We start from the raw sequence: 21,395 nt of genomic DNA on the forward strand, positions 1-21,395 counted from the left end.
GACCAGCAGATTTTGGGGTGAAAGTAGCAGATTTTGGGGTGGAACCAACAGATTTTGGGGTGAAAGTGGCAGATTTTGGGGTGGAACCAACAGATTTTGGGGTGGGACCAACAGATTTTGGGACACCCAGCAGGATTTTGGGGTGAAACCAGCAAGATTTTGGCATGAAATCAGCAAAACTTTGGGGTGAAACTGGTATTTTTTGGGGTGAAACCAACAAATTTTGGGGTGAAACCAGCAGGACTTTGGTGTGAAATGAGCAGTTTTGGGAGTAAAAGCAGCAGATTTTGGAAACACCCAGGAGAATTTGGGGTGAAATCAGCAGATTTTGGGGTGGAACTAGAGGGTATGGGGACATCCAGCAGGATTTTGGGGTGAAAGTAGCAGATTTTGGGGTCCCCCCCTTACCAGATCGCCCTTTGAGCGCGGCCACTGGGGAGAGACCAGAGAGTGAGGGGACATGGGGACAATGGGGGGTGGCACATGGGGACGTTGGGGACAATGTACGGGTGGCACATGGGGACACAGAGGGTGACACATGGGGACATTTTGGGGGGGACAATGGGGACGTTGGGGACACAGAGGGTGACACATGGGGACATCTTGGGGGTGACACATGGGGACATTGGGGACACTGAAGAGGTGACACATGGGGACACTTTGGGGGTGACAAGGGGACATTGGGGACACTGAAGAGGTGACACATGGGGACATTTTGGGGGTGACACATGGGGACGTTGGGGACACTGAGGAGGTGACACATGGGGACATTGTGGGGGTGACAAGAGGACATTGGGGACATTGTGGGGGTGACACATGGGGACATAGAGGACAATGTAGGGGTGACACATGGGGACATTGTGGGGGTGACATGGGGACGTTGGGGACACAGAGGGTGCCACATGGGGACACAGAGGGTGCCACATGGGGACATTGGGGACACAGAGGGTGACACATGGGGACATCTTGGGGGTGACACATGGGGACATAGAGGATAACATACGGGTGACACATGGGGACATTTTGGCGGTGACACATGGGGACGTTGGGGACACTGAAGAGGTGACACATGGGGACACTTTGGGGGTGACAAGGGGACATTGGGGACACTGAAGAGGTGACACATGGGGACATTTTGGGGGTGACACATGGGGACATTGTGGGGGTGACAATGGGACACTGAGGTCAATGTACGGGTGACACATGGGGACATTTTGGGGGTGACACATGGGGACATTTTGGGGGTGACAAGGGGACATTGGGGACAATGTACGGGTGACACATGGGGACATTTTGGGGGTGACAAGGGGACACTGGGGACAATGTACGGGTGACACATGGGGACGTTGGGGACACTGAGGGTGACGCATGGGGACATCGTGGGGGTGACACACGGGGACGTTGGGGACACCGGGGGGGTGACAGACAGCGGTGGGGTCACCTTAGCGGCACAGACGACGTTGATGCTCTTGTTCATCCCTGGGAAGAAGTTGATGACCTGCGGCAGGGAAGGGGTTAACGGGGCACGCGTCCCCACTGCCCCCGTGTCCCCAACGGCCCCAATGTCCCCACTGACCCCAAATGTCCCCAGTTCGTCCCCACTGCCCCCAACATCCCCCAATGTCCCCGTTGACCCCAAATGTCCACAGTTTGTCCCCATGTCCCCAATATCCCCCCCAATGTCCCCACTGACCCCAAATGTCCACAGTTTGTCCCCATGTCCCCACTGCCCCCAATATCCCCCAATGTCCCCGTTGACCCCAAATGTCCCAGTTCGTCCCCACTGCCCCCAACATCCCCCAATGTCCCCGTTGACCCCAAATGTCCCCAGTTCGTCCCCACTGCCCCCAACATCCCCCAATGTCCCCACTGACCCCAAATGTCCACAGTTTGTCCCCATGTCCCCACTGCCCCCAATGTCCCCACTGACCCCAAATGTCCACAGTTCGTCCCCACTGCCCCCAATATCCCCCCAATGTCCCCACTGACCCCAAATGTCCCCACTTTGTCCCCACTGCCCCCAACATCCCCCAATGTCCCCGTTGACCCAAAATGTCCACAGTTTGTCCCCATGTCCCCACTGCCCCCATTGACCCCAAATGTCCCCACTGCCCCCAGTGTCCCCATTGACCCCAAATGTCCACAGTTTGTCCCCATGTCCCCACTGCCCCCATTGACCCCAAATGTCCCCACTGCCCCCAATGTCCCCACTGACCCCAAATGTCCCCAGTTTGTCCCCACTGCCCCCAATATCCCCCAATGTCCCCACTGACCACAAATGTCCCCAGTTCGTCCCCACTGCCCCCAATATCCCCCAATGTCCCCACTGACCCCAAATGTCCCCACTTTGTCCCCATGTCCCCAATATCCCCCCCAATGTCCCCACTGACCCCAAATGTCCCCACTTTGTCCCCATGTCCCCAATATCCCCCCCAATGTCCCCACTGACCCCAAATGTCCCCACTTTGTCCCCATGTCCCCAATATCCCCCCCAATGTCCCCACTGACCCCAAATGTCCCCACTTTGTCCCCACTGCCCCCAATATCCCCCAATGTCCCCACTGACCCCAAATGTCCCCAGTTCGTCCCCACTGCCCCCAACATCCCCCAATGTCCCCGTTGACCCCAAAAGTCCACAGTTTGTCCCCATGTCCCCACTGCCCCCATTGACCCCAAATGTCCCCACTGCCCCCAGTGTCCCCATTGACCCCAAATGTCCACAGTTTGTCCCCATGTCCCCACTGCCCCCAATGTCCCCATTGACCCCAAATGTCCCCAGTTCGTCCCCACTGCCCCCAATATCCCCCAATGTCCCCACTGACCCAAATGTCCCCACTTTGTCCCCACTGCCCCCAACATCCCCCAATGTCCCCACTGACCCCAAATGTCCCCACTTTGTCCCCACTGCCCCCAATATCCCCCAATGTCCCCGTTGACCCCAAATGTCCCCACTTTGTCCCCATGTCCCCAATATCCCCCAATGTCCCCACTGACCCCAAATGTCCACAGTTTGTCCCCATGTCCCCAACATCCCCCAATGTCCCCACTGACCACAAATGTCCCCACTTTGTCCCCACTGCCCCCAATATCCCCCAATGTCCCCACTGACCCCAAATGTCCCCACTTTGTCCCCATGTCCCCAATATCCCCCCCAATGTCCCCACTGATCCCAAATGTCCCCAGTTCGTCCCCACTGCCCCCAACATCCCCCAATGTCCCCGTTGACCCCAAATGTCCACAGTTTGTCCCCATGTCCCCACTGCCCCCATTGACCCCAAATGTCCCCACTGCCCCCAGTGTCCCCATTGACCCCAAATGTCCACAGTTTGTCCCCATGTCCCCACTGCCCCCAATGTCCCCACTGACCCCAAATGTCCCCAGTTCGTCCCCACTGCCCCCAATATCCCCCAATGTCCCCACTGACCCCAAATGTCCCCAGTTCGTCCCCACTGCCCCCAATATCCCCCCCAATGTCCCCACTGACCCCAAATGTCCACAGTTTGTCCCCACTGCCCCCAATATCCCCCAAGGTCCCCATTGACCCCAAATGCCCCCACTGCCCCCACCGCCCCCAACATCCCCACACCCCCCAGTGTCCCCATTGACCCCAAAAGTCCCCATTGACCCCAAATGCCCCCCTGCCCCCACTGCCCCCAACATCCCCACACCCCCCAGTGTCCCCATTGACCCCAAATGTCCCCATTGACCCCAAATGCCCCCCCTGCCCCCACCGCCCCCAACATCCCCACACCCCCCAGTTGACCCCATTGACCCCAAAAGTCCCCATTGACCTCAAATGCCCCCCTGCCCCCACCGCCCCCACCATTCCCACACCCCCCAGTTGACCCCATTGACCCCAAAAGTCCCCATTGACCCCAAATGCCCCCATTGCCCCCACCGCCCCCACACCCCCCAGTTGACCCCATTGACTCCAAATGTCCCCATTGACCCCAAATGTCCCCATTGACCCCAAATGCCCCCACCGCCCCCACCATCCCCACACTCCCCAGTGTCCCCATTGACCCCAAAAAATCCCCATTGACCCCAAATGTCCCCTTGCCCCCACCGCCCCCACCATCCCCACACCCCCCAGTTGACCCCATTGACCCCAAATGTCCCCATTGACCCCAAATGCCCCCCTGCCCCCAACATCCCCACACCCCCCAGTTGACCCCATTGACCCCAAAAAATCCCCATTGACCCCAAATGTCCCCATTGACCCCAAATGCCCCCACCGCTCCCACCATCCCCACACCCCCCAGTTGACCCCATTGACCCCAAATGTCCCCACTGACCCCAAATGTCCCCATTGACCCCAAATGCCCCCACCGCCCCCACCATCCCCACACCCCCCAGTTGACCCCATTGACCCCAAATGTCCCCATTGACCCCAAATGTCCCCATTGACCCCAAATGCCCCCACCGCCCCCACCATCCCCACACCCCCCAGTTGACCCCATTGACCCCAAATGTCCCCATTGACCCCAAATGTCCCCATTGACCCCAAATGCCCCACCGCCCCCACCATCCCCACACCCCCCAGTTGACCCCACTGACCCCAAATGTCCCCATTGACCCCAAATGCCCCCACTGCCCCCACCGCCCCCAACATCTCCACACTCCCCAGTGTCCCCATTGACCCCAAAAAATCCCCATTGACCCCAAATGTCCCCATTGACCCCAAATGCCCCCACTGCCCCCACCGCCCCCACCATCCCCACACCCCCCAGTTGACCCCATTGACTCCAAATGTCCCCATTGACCCCAAATGTCCCCATTGACCCCAAATGCCCCCACCGCCCCCACACCCCCCCAGTTGACCCCATTGACCCCAAATGTCCCCATTGACCCCAAATGCCCCCACCACCCCCACCATCCCCACACCCCCCCAGTTGCCCCCATTGACCCCACTGCCCTCCAAGCCCCCCCGGCTCACCCTGTTGACCTTCAGCAGCACGCAGGGTCTCCCGGCCCCGTACCCGTAGTCGTCGGCCGCCCCCAACCCGGCGCAGGGTCCCAGCAGGGAGCGGTAGAAGCGACAGGCCCTTTTGGGGTAATTGGGGACGCCGTCGTCCGGCTGCTCGTTGTATCGGCCCGGGATGCAGGCCGCGTTTCGGGCTGCCTGCACGCTGTCGTTGTACGCTGCACCCAGCACGGCCGGATCGAACCCGCGGCACCGGCACCGGGCCGCGCCGTGGGGGGTGGGGGGTGGGGGGATGGGGAGTGACGGGTTGGGTGGCCCAGTGCCTCCGAGTAGGGTTGAGGGGTGTCCCAGTGCCTCCCAGTAGGGTTGAGGGGTCGCCCAGTGCCTCCCAGTAGGGCTGAGGGGTGTCCCAGTGCCTCCCAGTAGGGTTGAGGGGTCGCCCAGTGCCTCCCAGTAGCGCTGAGGGGTGTCCCAGTGCCTCCCAGTAAGGCTGAGGGGTTGCCCAGTGCCTCCCAGTAGGGCTGAGGGTGCCAGTGCTCCCAGTAGGGCTGAGGGTGCCCAGTGCCTCCCAGTAGGGCTGAGGGGTGTCCCAGTGCCTCCCAGTAGGGTTGAGGGGTCGCCCAGTGCCTCCCAGTAGGGCTGAGGGGTCGCCCAGTGCCTCCCAGTAGGGCTGAGGGGTCGCCCAGTGCCTCCCAGTAGGGTGAGGGGTGTCCCAGTGCCTCCCAGAGGGTTGAGGGGTCGCCCAGTGCCTCCCAGTAGGGTTGAGGGGTCGCCCAGTGCCTCCCAGTAGGGTTGAGGGGTCGCCCAGTGCCTCCCAGTAGGGTGAGGGGTCGCCCAGTGCCTCCCAGTAGGGTTGAGGGGTCGCCCAGTGCCTCCCAGTAGGGTTGAGGGTCGCCCAGTGCCTCCCGTAGGGTTGAGAGGTCGCCCAGTGCCTCCCAGTAGGGTTGAGGGGTCGCCCAGTGCCTCCCAGTAGGGTAGAGGGGTCGCCCAGTGCCTCCCAGTAGGGTTGAGGGGTCGCCCAGTGCCTCCCAGTAGGGTTGAGGGGTCGCCCAGTGCCTCCCAGTAGGGTTGAGGGGTCGCCCAGTGCCTCCCAGTAGGGCTGAGGGGTCGCCCAGTGCCTCCCAGTAGGGTTGAGGGGTCGCCCAGTGCCTCCCAGTAGGGTTGAGGGGTCGCCCAGTGCCTCCCAGTAGGGTTAGAGGGTCGCCCAGTGCCTCCCAGTAAGGCTGAGGGGTCGCCCAGTGCCTCCCAGGAGGGTTGAGGGGTCGCCCAGTGCCTCCCAGTAGGGCTGAGGGGTCGCCCAGTGCCTCCCAGTAGGGTTGAGGGGTCGCCCAGTGCCTCCCAGTAGGGTTGAGGGGTCTCCCAGTGCCTCCCAGTAGGGCTGAGGGGTCGCCCAGTGCCTCCCAGTAGGGCTGAGGGGTCGCCCAGTGCCTAACAGTAGGGTTGAGAGGTCGCCCAGTGCCTCCCAGTAGGGCTGAGGGGTCGCCCAGTGCCTAACAGTAGGGTTGAGGGGTCGCCCAGTGCCTCCCAGTAGGGCTGAGGGGTCGCCCAGTGCCTCCCAGTAGGGCTGAGGGGTCGCCCAGTGCCTCCCAGTAGGGCTGAGGGGTGTCCCAGTCCCTCCCAGTAGGGCTGAGGGGTCGCCCAGTGCCTCCCAGTAGGGCTGAGGGGTGTCCCAGTGCCTCCCAGTAAGGCTGAGGGGTTGCCCAGTGCCTCCCAGTAGGGTTGAGAGGTCGCCCAGTGCCTCCCAGTAGGGCTGAGGGGTGTCCCAGTGCCTCCCAGTAAGGCTGAGGGGTCGCCCAGCGCCTCCACGTAGGGCTGAGGGGTCGCCCAGTGCCTCCCAGTAGGGCTGAGGGGTCACCCAGCGCCTCCCGGTAGGGTTGAGGGGTCGCCCAGTGCCTCCCAGGAGGGTTGAGGGGTCGCCCAGTGCCTCCCAGTAGGGTTGAGGGGTCGCCCAGTGCCTCCCAGTAGGGCTGAGGGGTCTCCCAGTGCCTCCCAGTAGGGTTGAGGGGTCGCCCAGTGCCTCCCAGTACGGTTGAGGGGTCGCCCAGTGCCTCCCAGTAGCGTTGAGGGGTCGCCCAGTGCCTCCCAGTAGGGTTGAGGGGTCGCCCAGTGCCTCCCAGTAGGGCTGAGGGGTGTCCCAGTGCCTCCCAGTAGGGTTGAGGGGTGTCCCAGTGCCTCCCAGTAGGGTTGAGGGGTCGCCCAGTGCCTCCCAGTAGGGTTGAGGGGTTGCCCAGTGCCTCCCAGTAGGGTTGAGGGGTCGCCCAGTGCCTCCCAGTAGGGTTGAGGGGCCGCCCAGTGCCTCCCAGTAGGGCTGAGGGGTCGCCCAGTGCCTCCCAGTAGGGTTGAGGGGTCGCCCAGTGCCTCCCAGTAGGGTTGAGGGGTCGCCCAGTGCCTCCCAGTAGGGCTGAGGGGTGTCCCAGTGCCTCCCAGTAGGGTTGAGGGGTCGCCCAGTGCCTCCCAGTAGGGCTGAGGGGTCGCCCAGTGCCTCCCAGTAGGGTTGAGAGGTCGCCCAGTGCCTCCCAATAGGGTTGAGAGGTCGCCCAGTGCCTCCCAGTAGGGTTGAGAGGTCGCCCAGTGCCTCCCAGTAGGGTTGAGAGGTCGCCCAGTGCCTCCCAGTAGGGCTGAGGGGTCGCCCAGTGCCTCCCAGTAGGGTTGAGGGGTCGCCCAGTGCCTCCCAGTAGGGCTGAGGGGTCTCCCAGTGCCTCCCAGTAGGGCCGAAGGGTCTCCCAGTGCCTCCCAGTAGGGCTGAGGGGTCGCCCAGTGCCTCCCAGGAGGGCTGAGGGGTCGCCCAGTAGGGTTGAGGGGTCGCCCAGTGCCTCCCAGTAGGGCTGAGGGGTCGCCCAGTGCCTCCCAGTAGGGCTGAGGGGGCTTCCACTGCATCCCAGTAGGGCTGAGGGGTGTCCCAGTGCCTCCCAGAAGGGCTGAGGGGGCTTCCAGTAAGGAAAAGGGGTGTCCCAGTGCATCCCAGTAAGGAAAAGAGGTCTCCCAGTGCCTCCCTGTATGAGCTCGGGGCTTCCCAGTCAGGAAAACGGGCATCCCAGTGCCTCCCAGTATGAGCTGGGGGCTTTCCAGTCAGGAAAACGGTCCTCCCAGTGCCCCCCAGTATGAGCGACTGGCCTCCTAGTGATGGGCTAGACATCTCCCAGTATGGAATACGGGCCTCCCAGTGCCTCCCAGTATGAGCGACTGGCCTCCCAGTGATGGGTTAGACTTCTCCCAGTATGGAATAGGGGTCTCCCAGTGCCCCCCATTATGAGCTCAGAGCTTCCCAGTCAGGAAAACGGGCCTCCCAGTGCCTCCCAGTATGAGCTACTGGTCTCCCAATGTCTCCCAGTGTCTCCCAGTGGCTCCCAGTATGAGCTGGGGGCTTCCCAGTCAGGAAAACGTGCCTCCCAGCCCCTCCCAGTGATGGGCTAGACGTCTCCCAGTATGGAATAGGGGCCTCCCAGTGGCTCCCAGTGGCTCCCAGTATGAGCTAGGAGCTTCCCAGTCAGGAAAGCGGGCCTCCCAGTATGAGCTACTGGCCTCCCAGTGACTCCAAGTGATGGGCTAGACGTCTCCCAGTATGGAATAGGGGCCTCCCAGTGCCTCCCAGTGCCTCCCAGTATGAACTGGGGGCTTCCCAGTCAGGAATACGGGCCTCCCTGCCCCTCCCAGTGATGGGCTAGACGTCTCCCAGTATGGAATAGGGGCCTCCCAGTGGCTCCCAGTGGCTCCCAGTATGGCTGTGCCCGGCCGCGCACTCACGCTCGAGGAAGGCGTGCAGGGCTCGCACGTAGTGCAGCCACGTGTGGCTCTGGCTGACGTTGAAGGTGACATCCAGGCCCTCGGTGCGCGGGCGGATCATCATCCCTGCGTGCAAAGCCCTCGTGCAACGCCCTCGTGCAAATCCCCGGTGGAACCCCCCCCCCTCCCAGTATGGAATAGGGGCCTCCCAGTGCCTCCCAGTATGAGCTACTGGCCTCCCAGTGATGGGTTAGACATCTCCCAGTATGGAATAGGGGTCTCCCAGTGCCTCCCAGTATGAGCTAGCTCCAGGCCCTCCCAGTATGACTCCAAGGATGGGCTAGACGTCTCCCAGTATGGAATATCGGGCTCCCAGTGCCTCCCAGTATGAGCTGGGGGCTTCCCAGTCAGGAAAACGGGCCTCCCAGTGCACCCCAGTATGAGCTGGGGGCCTCCCACTGATGGGCTAGACATCTCCCAGTATGGAATAGGGGCCTCCCAGTGCCTCCCAGTATGAGCTGGGGGCTTCCCAGTCAGGAAAACGGGCCTCCCAGGTCCTCCCAGTATGAGCTACTGGGCTCCCAGTGATGGGTTAGACATCTCCCAGTATGGAATAGGGGCCTCCCAGTGCATCCCAGTCTGAGCTGGGGGCCTCCCAGTGACTCCAAGGACGGGCTAGACGTCTCCCAGTCAGGAAAATGGGCCTCCCAGTGCCTCCCAGTATGAGCTGGGAGCTACCCAGTCAGGAAAACGGGCCTCCCAGTGCCTCCCAGTATGAGCTACTGGCCTCCCAGTGATGGGTTAGACATCTCCCAGTATGGAATAGGGGTCTCCCAGTGCCTCCCAGTATGAGCTGGGAGCTTCCCAGTCAGGAAAACGGGCCTCCCAGTGCACCCCAGTATGAGCTGGGGGCCTCCCAGTGATGGGCTAGACATCTCCCAGTATGGAATAGGGGCCTCCCAGTGCCTCCCAGTATGCGCTGGGGGCTTCCCAGTTATGGAAACGGGCCTCCCAGTGCCTCCCAGTATGAGCTGGGAGCTTCCCAGTCAGGAAAACGGGCCTCCCAGTGCCTCCCAGTATGAGCTGGTGGCCTCCCAGTGACTCCAAGGATGGGCTAGACGTCTCCCAGTATGGAATCGGAGTCTCCCAGTGCCTCCCAGTATGAGCTAGGAGCTTCCCAGTCAGGAAAATGGGCCTCCCAGTGCCTCCCAACATGAGCTGGTGGCCTCCCAGTCAGGAAAACGGGCCTCCCAGTGCATCCCAGTATGAGCTGGGGGCCTCCCAGTGATGGGCTAGACATCTCCCAGTATGGAATAGGGGTCTCCCAGTGCCTCCCAGTATGAGCTACTGGCCTCCCAGTGACTGCAAGGATGGGCTAGACGTCTCCCAGTATGGAATAGGGGCCTCCCAGTGCCTCCCAGTATGAGCTGGGAGCTTCCCAGTAAGGAAAACGGGCCTCCCAGTGCCTCCCAGTATGAGCTGGTGGCCTCCCAGTCAGGAAAACGGGCCTCCCAGTGCCTCCCAGTATGAGCTGGTGGCCTCCCAGTCAGGAAAACGGGCCTCCCAGTGCCTCCCAGTATGAGCTGGTGGCCTCCCAGTCAGGAAAACGGGCCTCCCAGTGCTTCCCAGCGCTTCCCCCCCCCCTCTTCCCCCCCCCCCCCGTGCAAAACCACAGCGCAAAAACCTCGTGGGGAAAAAAAAACCACCCTCATGCAAAAGCAAAGCGGGAGACCTTTGTGGGGAAAAAAAACCCTCGTGCAAATGCGACTGCAAAGCCCTCGTGCAAAACTGCAGTGGAAAACCAGGGTGAAAATAAAACCTTGTGCAAAACCGCAGTGGAAAACCAGGGTGAAAAATCCCCCCTCGTGCAAATCCTATTGCAAAGCCCTCGTGCAAAACTGCAGTGGAAAACCAGTGTAAAAAAAAAAACAAAACACCACCCTCGTGCAAATCCGATTGCAAAGCCCTCGTGCAAAACCGCAGTGGAAAACCAGCGTGAAAAAAACCCCTCGTGCAAAACTGCAGTGGAAAACCAGTGTGAACCCCCCCCACTCGTGCAAATCCGATTGCAAAGCCCTCGTGCAAAACCGCACTGGAAAACCAGCGTGGAAAAAAAAAAACTCTCGTGCAAATCGTCATGGAAAGCCTCACCAAGTCTCTCTGAAAACCCTCCTGGAAAAGCATGGTGAAAATCTCCTCGTGCAATCTCTTGTGAAAAGATCCTCTGAAAAGCCTCACACAAACCCTCGTGCGAAGCCCCTGCGACAGCCTCGTGTGCGAAGCCCCACGGCAACACTCGTGCAGAGCCTCGTGCAAAGCCAGTGCAACGCAGCTGCACGAGGGTTTGTAAAGCTGCCTGTCGCACGGCCGCGCAACGTCCCCATGCACCGTGTGAAATCCTCGTGCAAAGCCTCGTGCAGCCCCGTGTGCAGGGGTTGCACACCCACACCCGCCACCGCTGCCCACCACGAGGTCTTGTGCATCGCCGCCCTCGTTGCTAAGCCTTGCACGAACCCTGGTGTGCAAAGATCCCGTGCAAACCCTCATGCAAAGCTCCCCGCGCAATCCCTCGTGCAAAACCGTTGTGCAAGAGTTGCACTGGGGGGCTTTGCCAGGCTGCCTTCTGCACCCCTGCCCTTTTCCTCACCATTCACCACAGCACCTTGTGCATCGGGTCCCTCGTGCAAAAAGCTCGACCGAACCCTCGTGCGAGGCTCCCGTGGAAAACCCTCGTGCAAAACTCTTGTGCAGGTGTTGCACTGCGAGGCCACTCGTTGCGCACCCACCCCCTTCATCACGAGGTCTCAGGCACCCGTCGGACTCCTCGTGCAAAGCCGTAGTGCAAAGCCCTCACGCCGGGAGCCCTCGCAAAAAATCGCGTGCAAAACCCCCGTGCAAGGGCTGCCCTGGGCTTTGTGAGGCTCCTGTTGCACGCTCACCCCTTTCAGCACTGCCTGCCACGAGCTGCCACGCGTTGGGCCCCAAAATCCTCGTGCAAAATCCCTTTAGAAACCCTCGTGCAAAGTTCTTGCACACCCACGCGTTGCCCCCACGCGCCGGATCCTTGTGCAAATCCTCGTGCAAGAGATCCCCCGGTGTTCACACGGCCGCCTGCCGCACGCTCGCTGCCTTCTCACCAGCAGCAACGAGGGACGAGGCCGCATCTCCGCCTGCTCCCCCCCCTCGTGCAAAGCCCTCGTGCAAGAAACAAACCCTCGTGCAAAAAACAACTCACCAGGGGTGGCGAGGCGATCCTGGTACTTGGGGACGTGGGGGTCGACGCTCTGCAGCATCACCCACATGGTGAGCGAGAACAGCCCGGCCAGGAAGCCGTAAAACAGCAGGTAGAAGAGCAGGATCAGCCCTGGGGAAGGGGGGAGACCAAAAGGGTGACCCCAAAACCGGACCCCAAAGGGGACCCCAAAAGGGGCTCCCAAAAGGGGCTCCAAATGTGAGCCCAAACCTGACCCCAAACCCAACCCAAAGCGTCCCAAAAGGGGACCCCAAAAGGGGCTCCAAATGTGAGCCCAAACCTGACCCCAAACCCAACCCCAAACCCGACCCAAAGCGTCCCAAAAGGGGACCCCAAGAGGGGATCCCAAAATGGGCTCCAAATGTGAGCCCAAACCTGACCCCAAACCCGACCCCAAACCCGACCCAAAGCGTCCCAAAAGGGGACCCCAAAAGGGGATCCCAAAATGGGCTCCAAATGTGAGCCCAAACCTGACCCCAAACCCGACCCCAAACCCAACCCCAAAGCGTCCCAAAAGGGGACCCCAAAAGGGGATCCCAAAATGGGCTCCAAATGTGACCCCAAACCCGACCCCAAACCCAACCCAAAGTGTCCCAAAAGGGGACCCCAAAAGGGGCTCCAAATGTGAGCCCAAACCTGACCCCAAACCCGACCCCAAACCCGACCCAAAGCGTCCCAAAAGGGGACCCCAAAAGGGGATCCCAAATGTGAGCCCAAACCGGACCCCAAACCCAACCCAAAGTGTCCCAAAAGGGGACCCCAAAAGGGGATCCCAAATGTGAGCCCAAACCGGGACCCAAACCCGACCCCAAACCCGGCCCAAAGCGTCCCAAAAGGGGACCCCAAAAGCGGATCCCAAAATGGGCTCCAAATGTGACCCCAAACCCGACCCCAAACCCGACCCAAAGCGTCCCAAAAGGGGACCCCAAAAGGGGATCCCAAAATGGGCTCCAAATGTGAGCCCAAACCTGACCCCAAACCCAACCCAAAGCGTCCCAAAAGGGGACCCCAAAAGGGGCTCCAAATGTGAGCCCAAACCTGACCCCAAACCCAACCCAAAATCCGACCCCAAATCAGATCCCAAAATGGACTCCAAATGTGAGCCCAAACTGGACCCCAAACCCGACCCAAAACGGGACCACAAATCAGACCCCAAAATGGGCTCCAAAAGTGAGCCCAAACCGGACCCCAAACCCGATCCAAAGCGTCCCAAAAGGGGACCCCAAAAGGGGACCCCAAAGGGGGCTCCAAATTTGAGCCCAAACCTGACCCCAAACCCGACCCCAAACCCGACCCAAAGCGTCCCAAAAGGGGACCCCAAAAGGGGATCCCAAAATGGGCTCCAAATGTGAGCCCAAACCTGACCCCAAACCCGACCCCAAATGGGACCACAAATCAGACCCCAAAATGGACTCCAAATGTGAGCCCAAACTGGACCCCAAACCCAACCCAAAGCGTCCCAAAAGGGGACCCCAAAGGGGACCCCAAAATGGGCTCCAAATTTGAGCCCAAACCTGACTCCAAGCCCAACCCAAAGCGTCCCAAAAGGGGACCCCAAATCAGACCCTACGTTGGGCTCCAAATTTGAGCCCAAACCTGACCCGAAATGGGACCCCGAATCGGGCTCCAAGTTTGAGCCCAAACCTGACCCCAAACCCGACCCCAAATGGGACCCCAAATCGGGCTCCAAGTTTGAGCCCAAACCTGACCCCAAACCCAACCCAAAGTGCCCCAAATGGGACCCCAAAATGGGACCCCAAACTGGGCTCCAAATGTGAGCCCAAACCTGACCCCAAACCCAACCCGAAATTCGACCCCAAATCAGATCCCAAAATGGGCTCCAAATTTGAGCCCAAACCTGACCCTAAATGGGACCCCAAATCAGACCCCAAAATGGGCTCCAAATGAGACACCCAAACCTGACCCCAAACCCAACACAAAGTGCCCCAAAACGGGACCCCGAATCAGACCCTACATTGGGCTTCAAATATGAGCCCAAACCGGACCCCAAACCCAACCCAAAATCCGACCCCAAATCAGACCCCAAAATGGGCTCCAAATGTGAGCCCAAACCGGACCCCAAACCCAACCCAAAGTGGCCCAAAAGGAGACCCCAAATCAAACCCTACATTGGGCTCCAAATATGAACCCAAACCCAATCCAAAGTGCCCCAAATGGGACCCCAAAATTTGAGCCCAAACCTGACCCCAAACGGGACCCCAAATATGAGCCAAAACCTTACCCCAAATTTGAGCCCAAACCTGACCCCAAAACTGACCCAAAGCGCACCAAAAGGGGACCCCAAATCAGACCCTACATTGGGCTCCAATTTGAGCCCAAACCAGACCCCCAAATCAGACCCTAAAATGGGCTCCAAATGTGAACCCAAACCTGACCCCAAACCCGACCCCAAATGGGACCCCAAATCAGACCCCCAAAACGGGACCCTACATTGGGCTCCAGATACGAGCCCAAACCTGACCCCAAACCCAACCTGAAATGGGACCCCAAATCAGATCCCAAAATGGGCTCCAAATTTGAGCCCAAACCTGACCCCAAACCCAATCCAAAGTGCCCCAAATGTGATCCCAATCGGACCCCAAATACGATCCCAAACTCGACTCCCAATTCTCATCCCAATTCTGAGCCCCAAACGCCCCAAAATGTGACCCAAATCTGCCCCAAATTTTACCCCAAATCTGAGCTCCAGGTCTCCCCATACGTAACCCCAAATCAGATCCAAAGTGCCCCAAAACGAGACTCCAAATCTGCCCCAAATTTGATCCCATATCTGACCCCAACTCTGATCCCGTATGGGATCCCAAATGGTGACCCCGTACCTGACCTCAAAATAGGACACAAATGTGACCCCAATTCTGACCCTAAACCTGATCCACCGTCCCAAGACGTGATCTCAAATGTGATCCCGAATGCCCAAAATAGGACCAAAATTCTGACCCCAAATGGCCCCAAATCCGACCCCAAATCCGACCCAAATCCGACCCCAAATCCATCCGACCCACATTGAACCCAAAACTGCAAAACGTAACCCGAAATCCAGCCCCAAACGTCCCCAAATCTGATCCCATATCTGACCTCGACTGGATCCTAAATCTCACCCCAAAAGTTCCCAAATCCCAAAATCCGAACGCAAATGATCCCAAATGATCCCAAAATCTGATCCCTGTTCCAAAAGGAACCCAAATACCCCAAAGTCTGACCCCAAATGATCCCCAAATCCAAACCCTGTTCCAAAAGGAACCCAAATACCCCAAAGTCTGACCCCAAATGATCCCCAAATCCAAACCCTGTTCCAAAAGGAACCCAAATACCCCAAAGTCCGACCCCAAACGACCCCAAAACCCGACCCCAAATGATCCCAAAATCCGACCCCAAATGATCCCAAAATCCGATCCCAAATGATCCCAAAATCCGATCCCAAATGATCCCAAAATCCAAACCCTGTTCCAAAAGGAACCCAAATACCCCAAAGTCCAACCCCAAATGATCCCAAAATCTGATCCCAAAATCTGACCTCTGTTCCAAAAGGAACCCAAATACCCCAAAGTCCGACCCCAAAATTTGCCCCTTATTGCCTCAAATTTACCTGGATTCAACCCAAAAATCGGACCCCAAACCCGTCCCAAATCCTGCCCCCAAATCTGATCCCAACTGCCCCAAACCTGCATGGATTCACCCTCAGATCTGCCCCAAATGACCCCAAAAATCAGCCCCTAAATCTGCCCCCCCCACCCCCCCCAAAAAAAACTGTTCCAGAAGGATCCCAAATCCCCCAAATCTGCCCAGATTCACCCCAAAATCTTTACCTCCCCCTCAAATACCCCCAGAACCCCCCCAAAAGCCCCCGTCTGCCCAATTACCCCCAGACCCCCCCAAAAATGACCCCCCCACCCCCAAATCCCCCCCCAACCCTTCCAAACACCCCATAGACCCCCCCCAAAAAAAATCCCATAAAACCTCCCCTCAAATCCCCCAGGTCCCCCCAAGCACCTCATCGCCCCCCCCCCAAACTCCCCCCCACCCCCCCATACACTCCCAGACCCCCCCCCCAAAAAATGCCCCCTCCCCAATACCCCATAACCCACCCCAAAATGACCCCCCCACCCCCAAATCCCACCCAACCCTTCCAAACACCCCACAGACCCCCCCCCAAAAAAATCCCATAAGACCCCCCCTCAAATCCCCCAGGCCCCCCAAGCACCTCATTGCCCCCCCCAAACTCCCCCCCACCCCCCATACACTCCCAGACCCCCCCCCCCAAAAAACCCCATTACCCCCCCCCCAAAAAATGACGCCCCCAACCCTTCCAAACACCCCATAGACCCCCCCCCAAAAAAAAATCCCATAAAACCCCCCCCTCAAATCCCCCAGGCCCCCCCAAGCACCTCATTGCCCCCCCCCAAACTCCCCCCACCCCCCCATACACTCCCAGACCCCCCCCCCAAAAAATGCCCCCTCCCCAATACCCCATAACCCACCCCAAAATGACCCCCCCACCCCCAAATCCCACCCAACCCTTCCAAACACCCCACAGACCCCCCCCCAAAAAAATCCCATAAGACCCCCCCTCAAATCCCCCAGGCCCCCCAAGCACCTCATTGCCCCCCCAAACTCCCCCCCACCCCCCATACACCCCCATAACCCCCCCCAAAAAACCCCATTACCCCCCCCCCAAAAAATGACGCCCCCAACCCTTCCAAACACCCCATAGACCCCCCCAAAAAAATCCCATAGGACCCCCCCTCAAATCCCCCAGGCCCCCCAAGCACCTCATTGCCCCCCCCAAACTCCCCCCCACCCCCCCATACACTCCCAGACCCCCCCCCAAAAAACCCCATTACCCCCCCCAAAAAATGACCCCCCCAACCCTTCCAAAAACCCCACAGACCCCCCCCAAAAAAATCCCATAAGACCCCCCCTCAAATCCCCCAGGTCCCCTCAAGCACCTCATCGCCCCCCCCATACACTCCCAGACCCCCCCCCCAAAAAATGACCCCCCCACCCCCAAACACCCCATAACCCCCCCCACCCCCCATCCGTCTCTCAAACTCAAGGGGGGGCCCCTCTCGTCCCTATGGAACAAGGGGGGGTTCTTTCGTTATGGGGGGGGGCGGGGGGGGCGGGGTCCTCCTGGCTCTTCATCATCGTCCCCTCCCCCCCCCTCCCCCCCCCCCCACCAGAAGGGTTGGGGGGGGTCCAGCCGCTCCCCTCCCCCACCCCCAGCCCTGACCTACTTTCACCGCCACGGCGAGACGGAGTTGGAGGGGGGGGGGGGGGGGGGGGCGGGGAGGACGGTGGGTGATTGGGGGGGGGGGGGGGCAATTCTAATTGCAGCCCAGTGGGGGGGGTGGATAAGGTTGGGGGGGGGGGAGGGGGGGCTCTCTGCAGCACTGCCCCAAATTTCACCCCATTTTCCGGGGGGGGGGGCAGTTCTAATTGCAGCCCAGTGGGGGGGGATGGATAAGGTTGGGGGGGGGGGGAGGGGGGGCTCTCTGCAGCTCTGCCCCAAATTTCACCCCATTTTCCGGGGGGGGGGGGGGGAGGTGGTTTGAAGGAAATGCTCTTTCTGGGGAAGGGTCCCTATGTGCCCCCCCCCACGCACACACTCATCTGGGGGGGGGGGGGGGGTCCCAAAGCCCCCAGATTAAGGGGGGGCACCCACTCAACTCCCACCGCATCCATAGGGCTGAGCTCTAAGTACGGGTGCCCCCCCCACATCCACATGGGGAGACCCCCCCCCTTACGTCCACATGGGGAGCCCCCCCCCCTTACATCCACATGGGGAGCCCCCCCCCCTTACGTCCACATGGGGAGCCCCCCCCTTACGTCCACATGGGGAGCCCCCCCCCCTTACATCCACATGGGGAGCCCCCCCCCACATCCACATGGGGAGCCCCCCCCCCCTTACACCCACATGGGGAGCCCCCCCCCCCTTACATCCACATGGGGAGCCCCCCCCCCTTACGTCCACATGGGGAGCCCCCCCCCCCTTACATCCACATGGGGAGACCCCCCCCTTACGTCCACATGGGGAGCCCCCCCCCTTACGTCCACATGGGGAGCCCCCCCCCCCCACATCCACATGGGGAGCCCCCCCCCTTACATCCATATGGGGAGCCCCCCCCCCCCCCTTACAGGAGGTCCCCATTCAACTCAGCTCTATGTGTGGGGGGGGGTCCTTTCCCATCCCCACATGGAGGGTCCCCAAGCCCCCCCCCCTTCCTCCCACATATCTATAATGGGGGGGGGGGGGGGTCATCATTCACCCCTGCTCTATGTGGGGGAGGGGGACCGGGGGGGGGTCCTTTCCCACCCCCATCTCCATCCCCATACGAGGGGTCCCCAAGCCCCCTTTTCCCCCCACCGATCTCTAATGGGGGGGGGGGGGAGGGGGGTCATCATTCAGCCCTGCTCTATGCGGGGGGGGGGGGGGGAAGGGGGGGGCTCCTCGCAGTTCCCAATCCCCCATTCTCATATGGGGGGGGGGGGGGGTCCGCATTCAACCCTATTCTTATGAGCAGAACCTCCTTACAGCCCCCCCCCTCACATCGATATGGGGGGGGCCCCACTCAACCCTGCTCTATTTGGGGGGGGGTCCCTTTACAGCCCTCCCCCACGTTCCCGTATGAGAAGGGGGTCCTCATTCAACCCTGCTCTATTTGGGGGGGGGGGGGGGCGCTCTCCTTGCAGCCCCCTCCCATTCAACCCTGTTCCATATAAGGGGGGGGGGCCGAAATGATTTCATTGCAGCCCATATGGGGAGGGGGATGTGACCCCATTCAACGCTGCCCTCACTTGGGGGGGGGGGGGAGAGGGGGGGGTCCGTTTCCCACCTCCCTCGCCTTTCCCATCCTGGGGGGTCCCCACGTTCTCATACGAGAGAGACCCCCATTCAACCCTGCTCTTTATGGAGGGGGGGTTCCCTTACATTTCCCCCCCCCCCCCCCCCAGCTATTAATTGGGGTCGCCCCTATTCTTTCCCATCAGCACCCATTTGTGCGTCGGTGAGGGGGGGGGGGGGGGGGGGAGCAAGAATTCCATAACCCTCCCCTCCACCGCACGCACCGCCCTACAACGTGACCCTCAAATTAGGGGGAGGATCACCCTCCAAAAACTCCCCCTTCCAAAAATCCTCCCCCCCTTTCAAAAATCCCTCCCCCCCCCCCCAAAATCCCCTCCCCCTCCCCCCCCCACCCCGGGACCTACCCCAGCTGGTGCCCGTCCTGCCCAGCACCTGGCGGCTCCGGGGGTCCCACACGAAGGCCCTCCATTCGGCCAACACCTGCCCGCAGCTCCGCTTCTCCTTGTCCCGCGCCATATTCCCAAATAATCCCAAATAATCCCAAATAATCCCAATCCTAATCCCGACCTTCCCTCACCGGGACTCGAACCCGCGACTCCCCACCGTGCCTGCCGCTCTGCTTTATATAGCCTCGGTGGCCACGCCCCTTTATGCTAATGAAGGGGGCAGGGAGCCCTGCGGCCGTTCCCACCGCCCCCCATTGAGAGATTCGGAGATTGGGGGGGGTCTTAAAGGGACCGCGCTGGGAAAGTGTTGATGGGGAGGGGAGTACTGGGGGATACTGGAGTGGGACTGGGGATAGTGGGAGAGTAACGGGGAGGTATCTGGGGGGAACTGGGAGCACTGGGGGGTAACTGGGAGGAACTGGGAGCACTGGGGGGGAACTGGGGATACTGGGAGGTATCTGGGGGGAACTGGGAGCACTGGGGGGTAACTGGTAGGTACTGGGAGGGGAACTGGGAGCACTGGGGGGGAACTGGGGATATCTGGGAGGTATCTGGGGGGGAACTGGGAGCACTGGGGAGGAACTGGGGATACTGGGAGGTATCTGGGTGGAACTGGGAGCACTGGGGGGTAACTGGTAGGTACTGGGGGGGAACTGGGAGCACTGGGGAGGAACTGGGGATACTGGGAGGTATCTGGGGGGAACTGGGAGCACTGGGGGGTAACTGGTAGGTACTGGGAGGGGAACTGGGAGCACTGGGGGGGAACTGGGGATACTGGGAGGTATCTGGGGGGAACTGGGAGCACTGGGGGGTAACTGGTAGGTACTGGGAGGGGAACTGGGAGCACTGGGGGGGAACTGGGGATACTGGGAGGTATCTGGGAGGAACTGGGAGCACTGGGGGGTAACTGGTAGGTACTGGGGGGGGACTGGGAGCACTGGGGGGGAACTGGGGATACTGGGAGGTATCTGGGTGGAACTGGGAGCACTGGGGGGTAACTGGTAGGTACTGGGGGGGGAACTGGGAGCACTGGGGAGGAACTGGGGATACTGGGAGGTATCTGGGAGGAACTGGGAGCACTGGGGGGTAACTGGTAGGTACTGGGGGGGAGCTGGGAGCACTGGGGAGGAACTGGGGATACTGGGAGGTATCTGGGTGGAACTGGGAGCACGGGGGGGTAACTGGTAGGTACTGGGGGGGGAACTGGGAGCACTGGGGAGGAACTGGGGATACTGGGAGGTATCTGGGGGGAACTGGGAGCACTGGGGGGTAACTGGTAGGTACTGGGGGGGAACTGGGAGCACTGGGGAGGAACTGGGGATACTGGGAGGTATCTGGGTGGAACTGGGAGCACTGGGGGGTAACTGGTAGGTACTGGGAGGGGAACTGGGAGCACTGGGGGGGAACTGGGGATACTGGGAGGTATCTGGGGGGAACTGGGAGCACGGGAGGGGAACTGGTAGGTACTGGGGGGGGAACTGGGAGCACTGGGGGGTAACTGGGGATACTGGGAGGTATCTGGGGGGAACTGGGAGCACTGGGGGGTAACTGGTAGGTACTGGGGGGGGGAGCTGGGAGCACTGGGGAGGAACTGGGGATACTGGGAGGTATCTGGGGGGAACTGGGAGCACTGGGGGGTAACTGGTAGGTACTGGGGGGGGAACTGGGAGCACTGGGGAGGAACTGGGGATACTGGGAGGTATCTGGGTGGAACTGGGAGCACTGGGGGGTAACTGGTAGGTACTGGGGGGGGGAACTGGGAGCACTGGGGAGGAACTGGGGATACTGGGAGGTATCTGGGGGGAACTGGGAGCACTGGGGGGTAACTGGTAGGTACTGGGGGGGACTGGGAGCACTGGGGAGGAACTGGGGATACTGGGAGGTATCTGGGTGGAACTGGGAGCACGGGAGGGGAACTGGGGGAGACTGCAAGGCACTAGGAGGGGGACTGGGAGCACTGGGGGTGTTACGGAGGGGTAACTGGGAGTGGGAACTTGGGGCGTAACTGGGAACACCGGAGGAACTGGGAGGCACTGGGGCAGAACTGGGGGTTAACTGGGAGCACTGGTGGGGATGGTGGATGACCGGGGATGTCCTTGGGAACTGATGAACGAAAAAGGGGCGGGGCCACGCGAGGGCGTGGTCTGGAGAGGGGGGCGTGGCTTTGCGGAGAGGGCGTGGCCTGTTGGGAGGTGACGTGGGGTCGGGGGGGAAAAAAAAAAGGGG

At 60.7% G+C, this 21,395-nt stretch overlaps 1 protein-coding gene across 1 annotated transcript; it reads right to left on the bottom strand.

Moving 5' to 3' along the window:
* Window positions 1–202: 202 nt before the first annotated feature.
* On the bottom strand, window positions 203–19,337 carry LOC146542027 (sodium/potassium-transporting ATPase subunit beta-2-like). Its single transcript, XM_085215062.1, has 6 exons — window positions 19,128–19,337; window positions 11,883–12,011; window positions 8,669–8,773; window positions 4,937–5,142; window positions 1,442–1,498; window positions 203–432 (listed from the first exon to the last, which is right to left on the bottom strand). The coding sequence occupies exons 1-6, from the start codon at window positions 19,237–19,239 to the stop codon at window positions 340–342; spliced, it is 702 nt and encodes a 233-aa protein (XP_085071188.1). The 5' UTR covers window positions 19,240–19,337; the 3' UTR covers window positions 203–339.
* Between the last annotated feature and the right edge of the window lie 2,058 nt (window positions 19,338–21,395).

Source organism: Meleagris gallopavo, unplaced genomic scaffold (assembly GCF_905368555.1).
Source record: "Meleagris gallopavo unplaced genomic scaffold, MGAL_WU_HG_1.1 scaffold_2, whole genome shotgun sequence".
Lineage (NCBI taxonomy): Eukaryota > Metazoa > Chordata > Aves > Galliformes > Phasianidae > Meleagris > Meleagris gallopavo.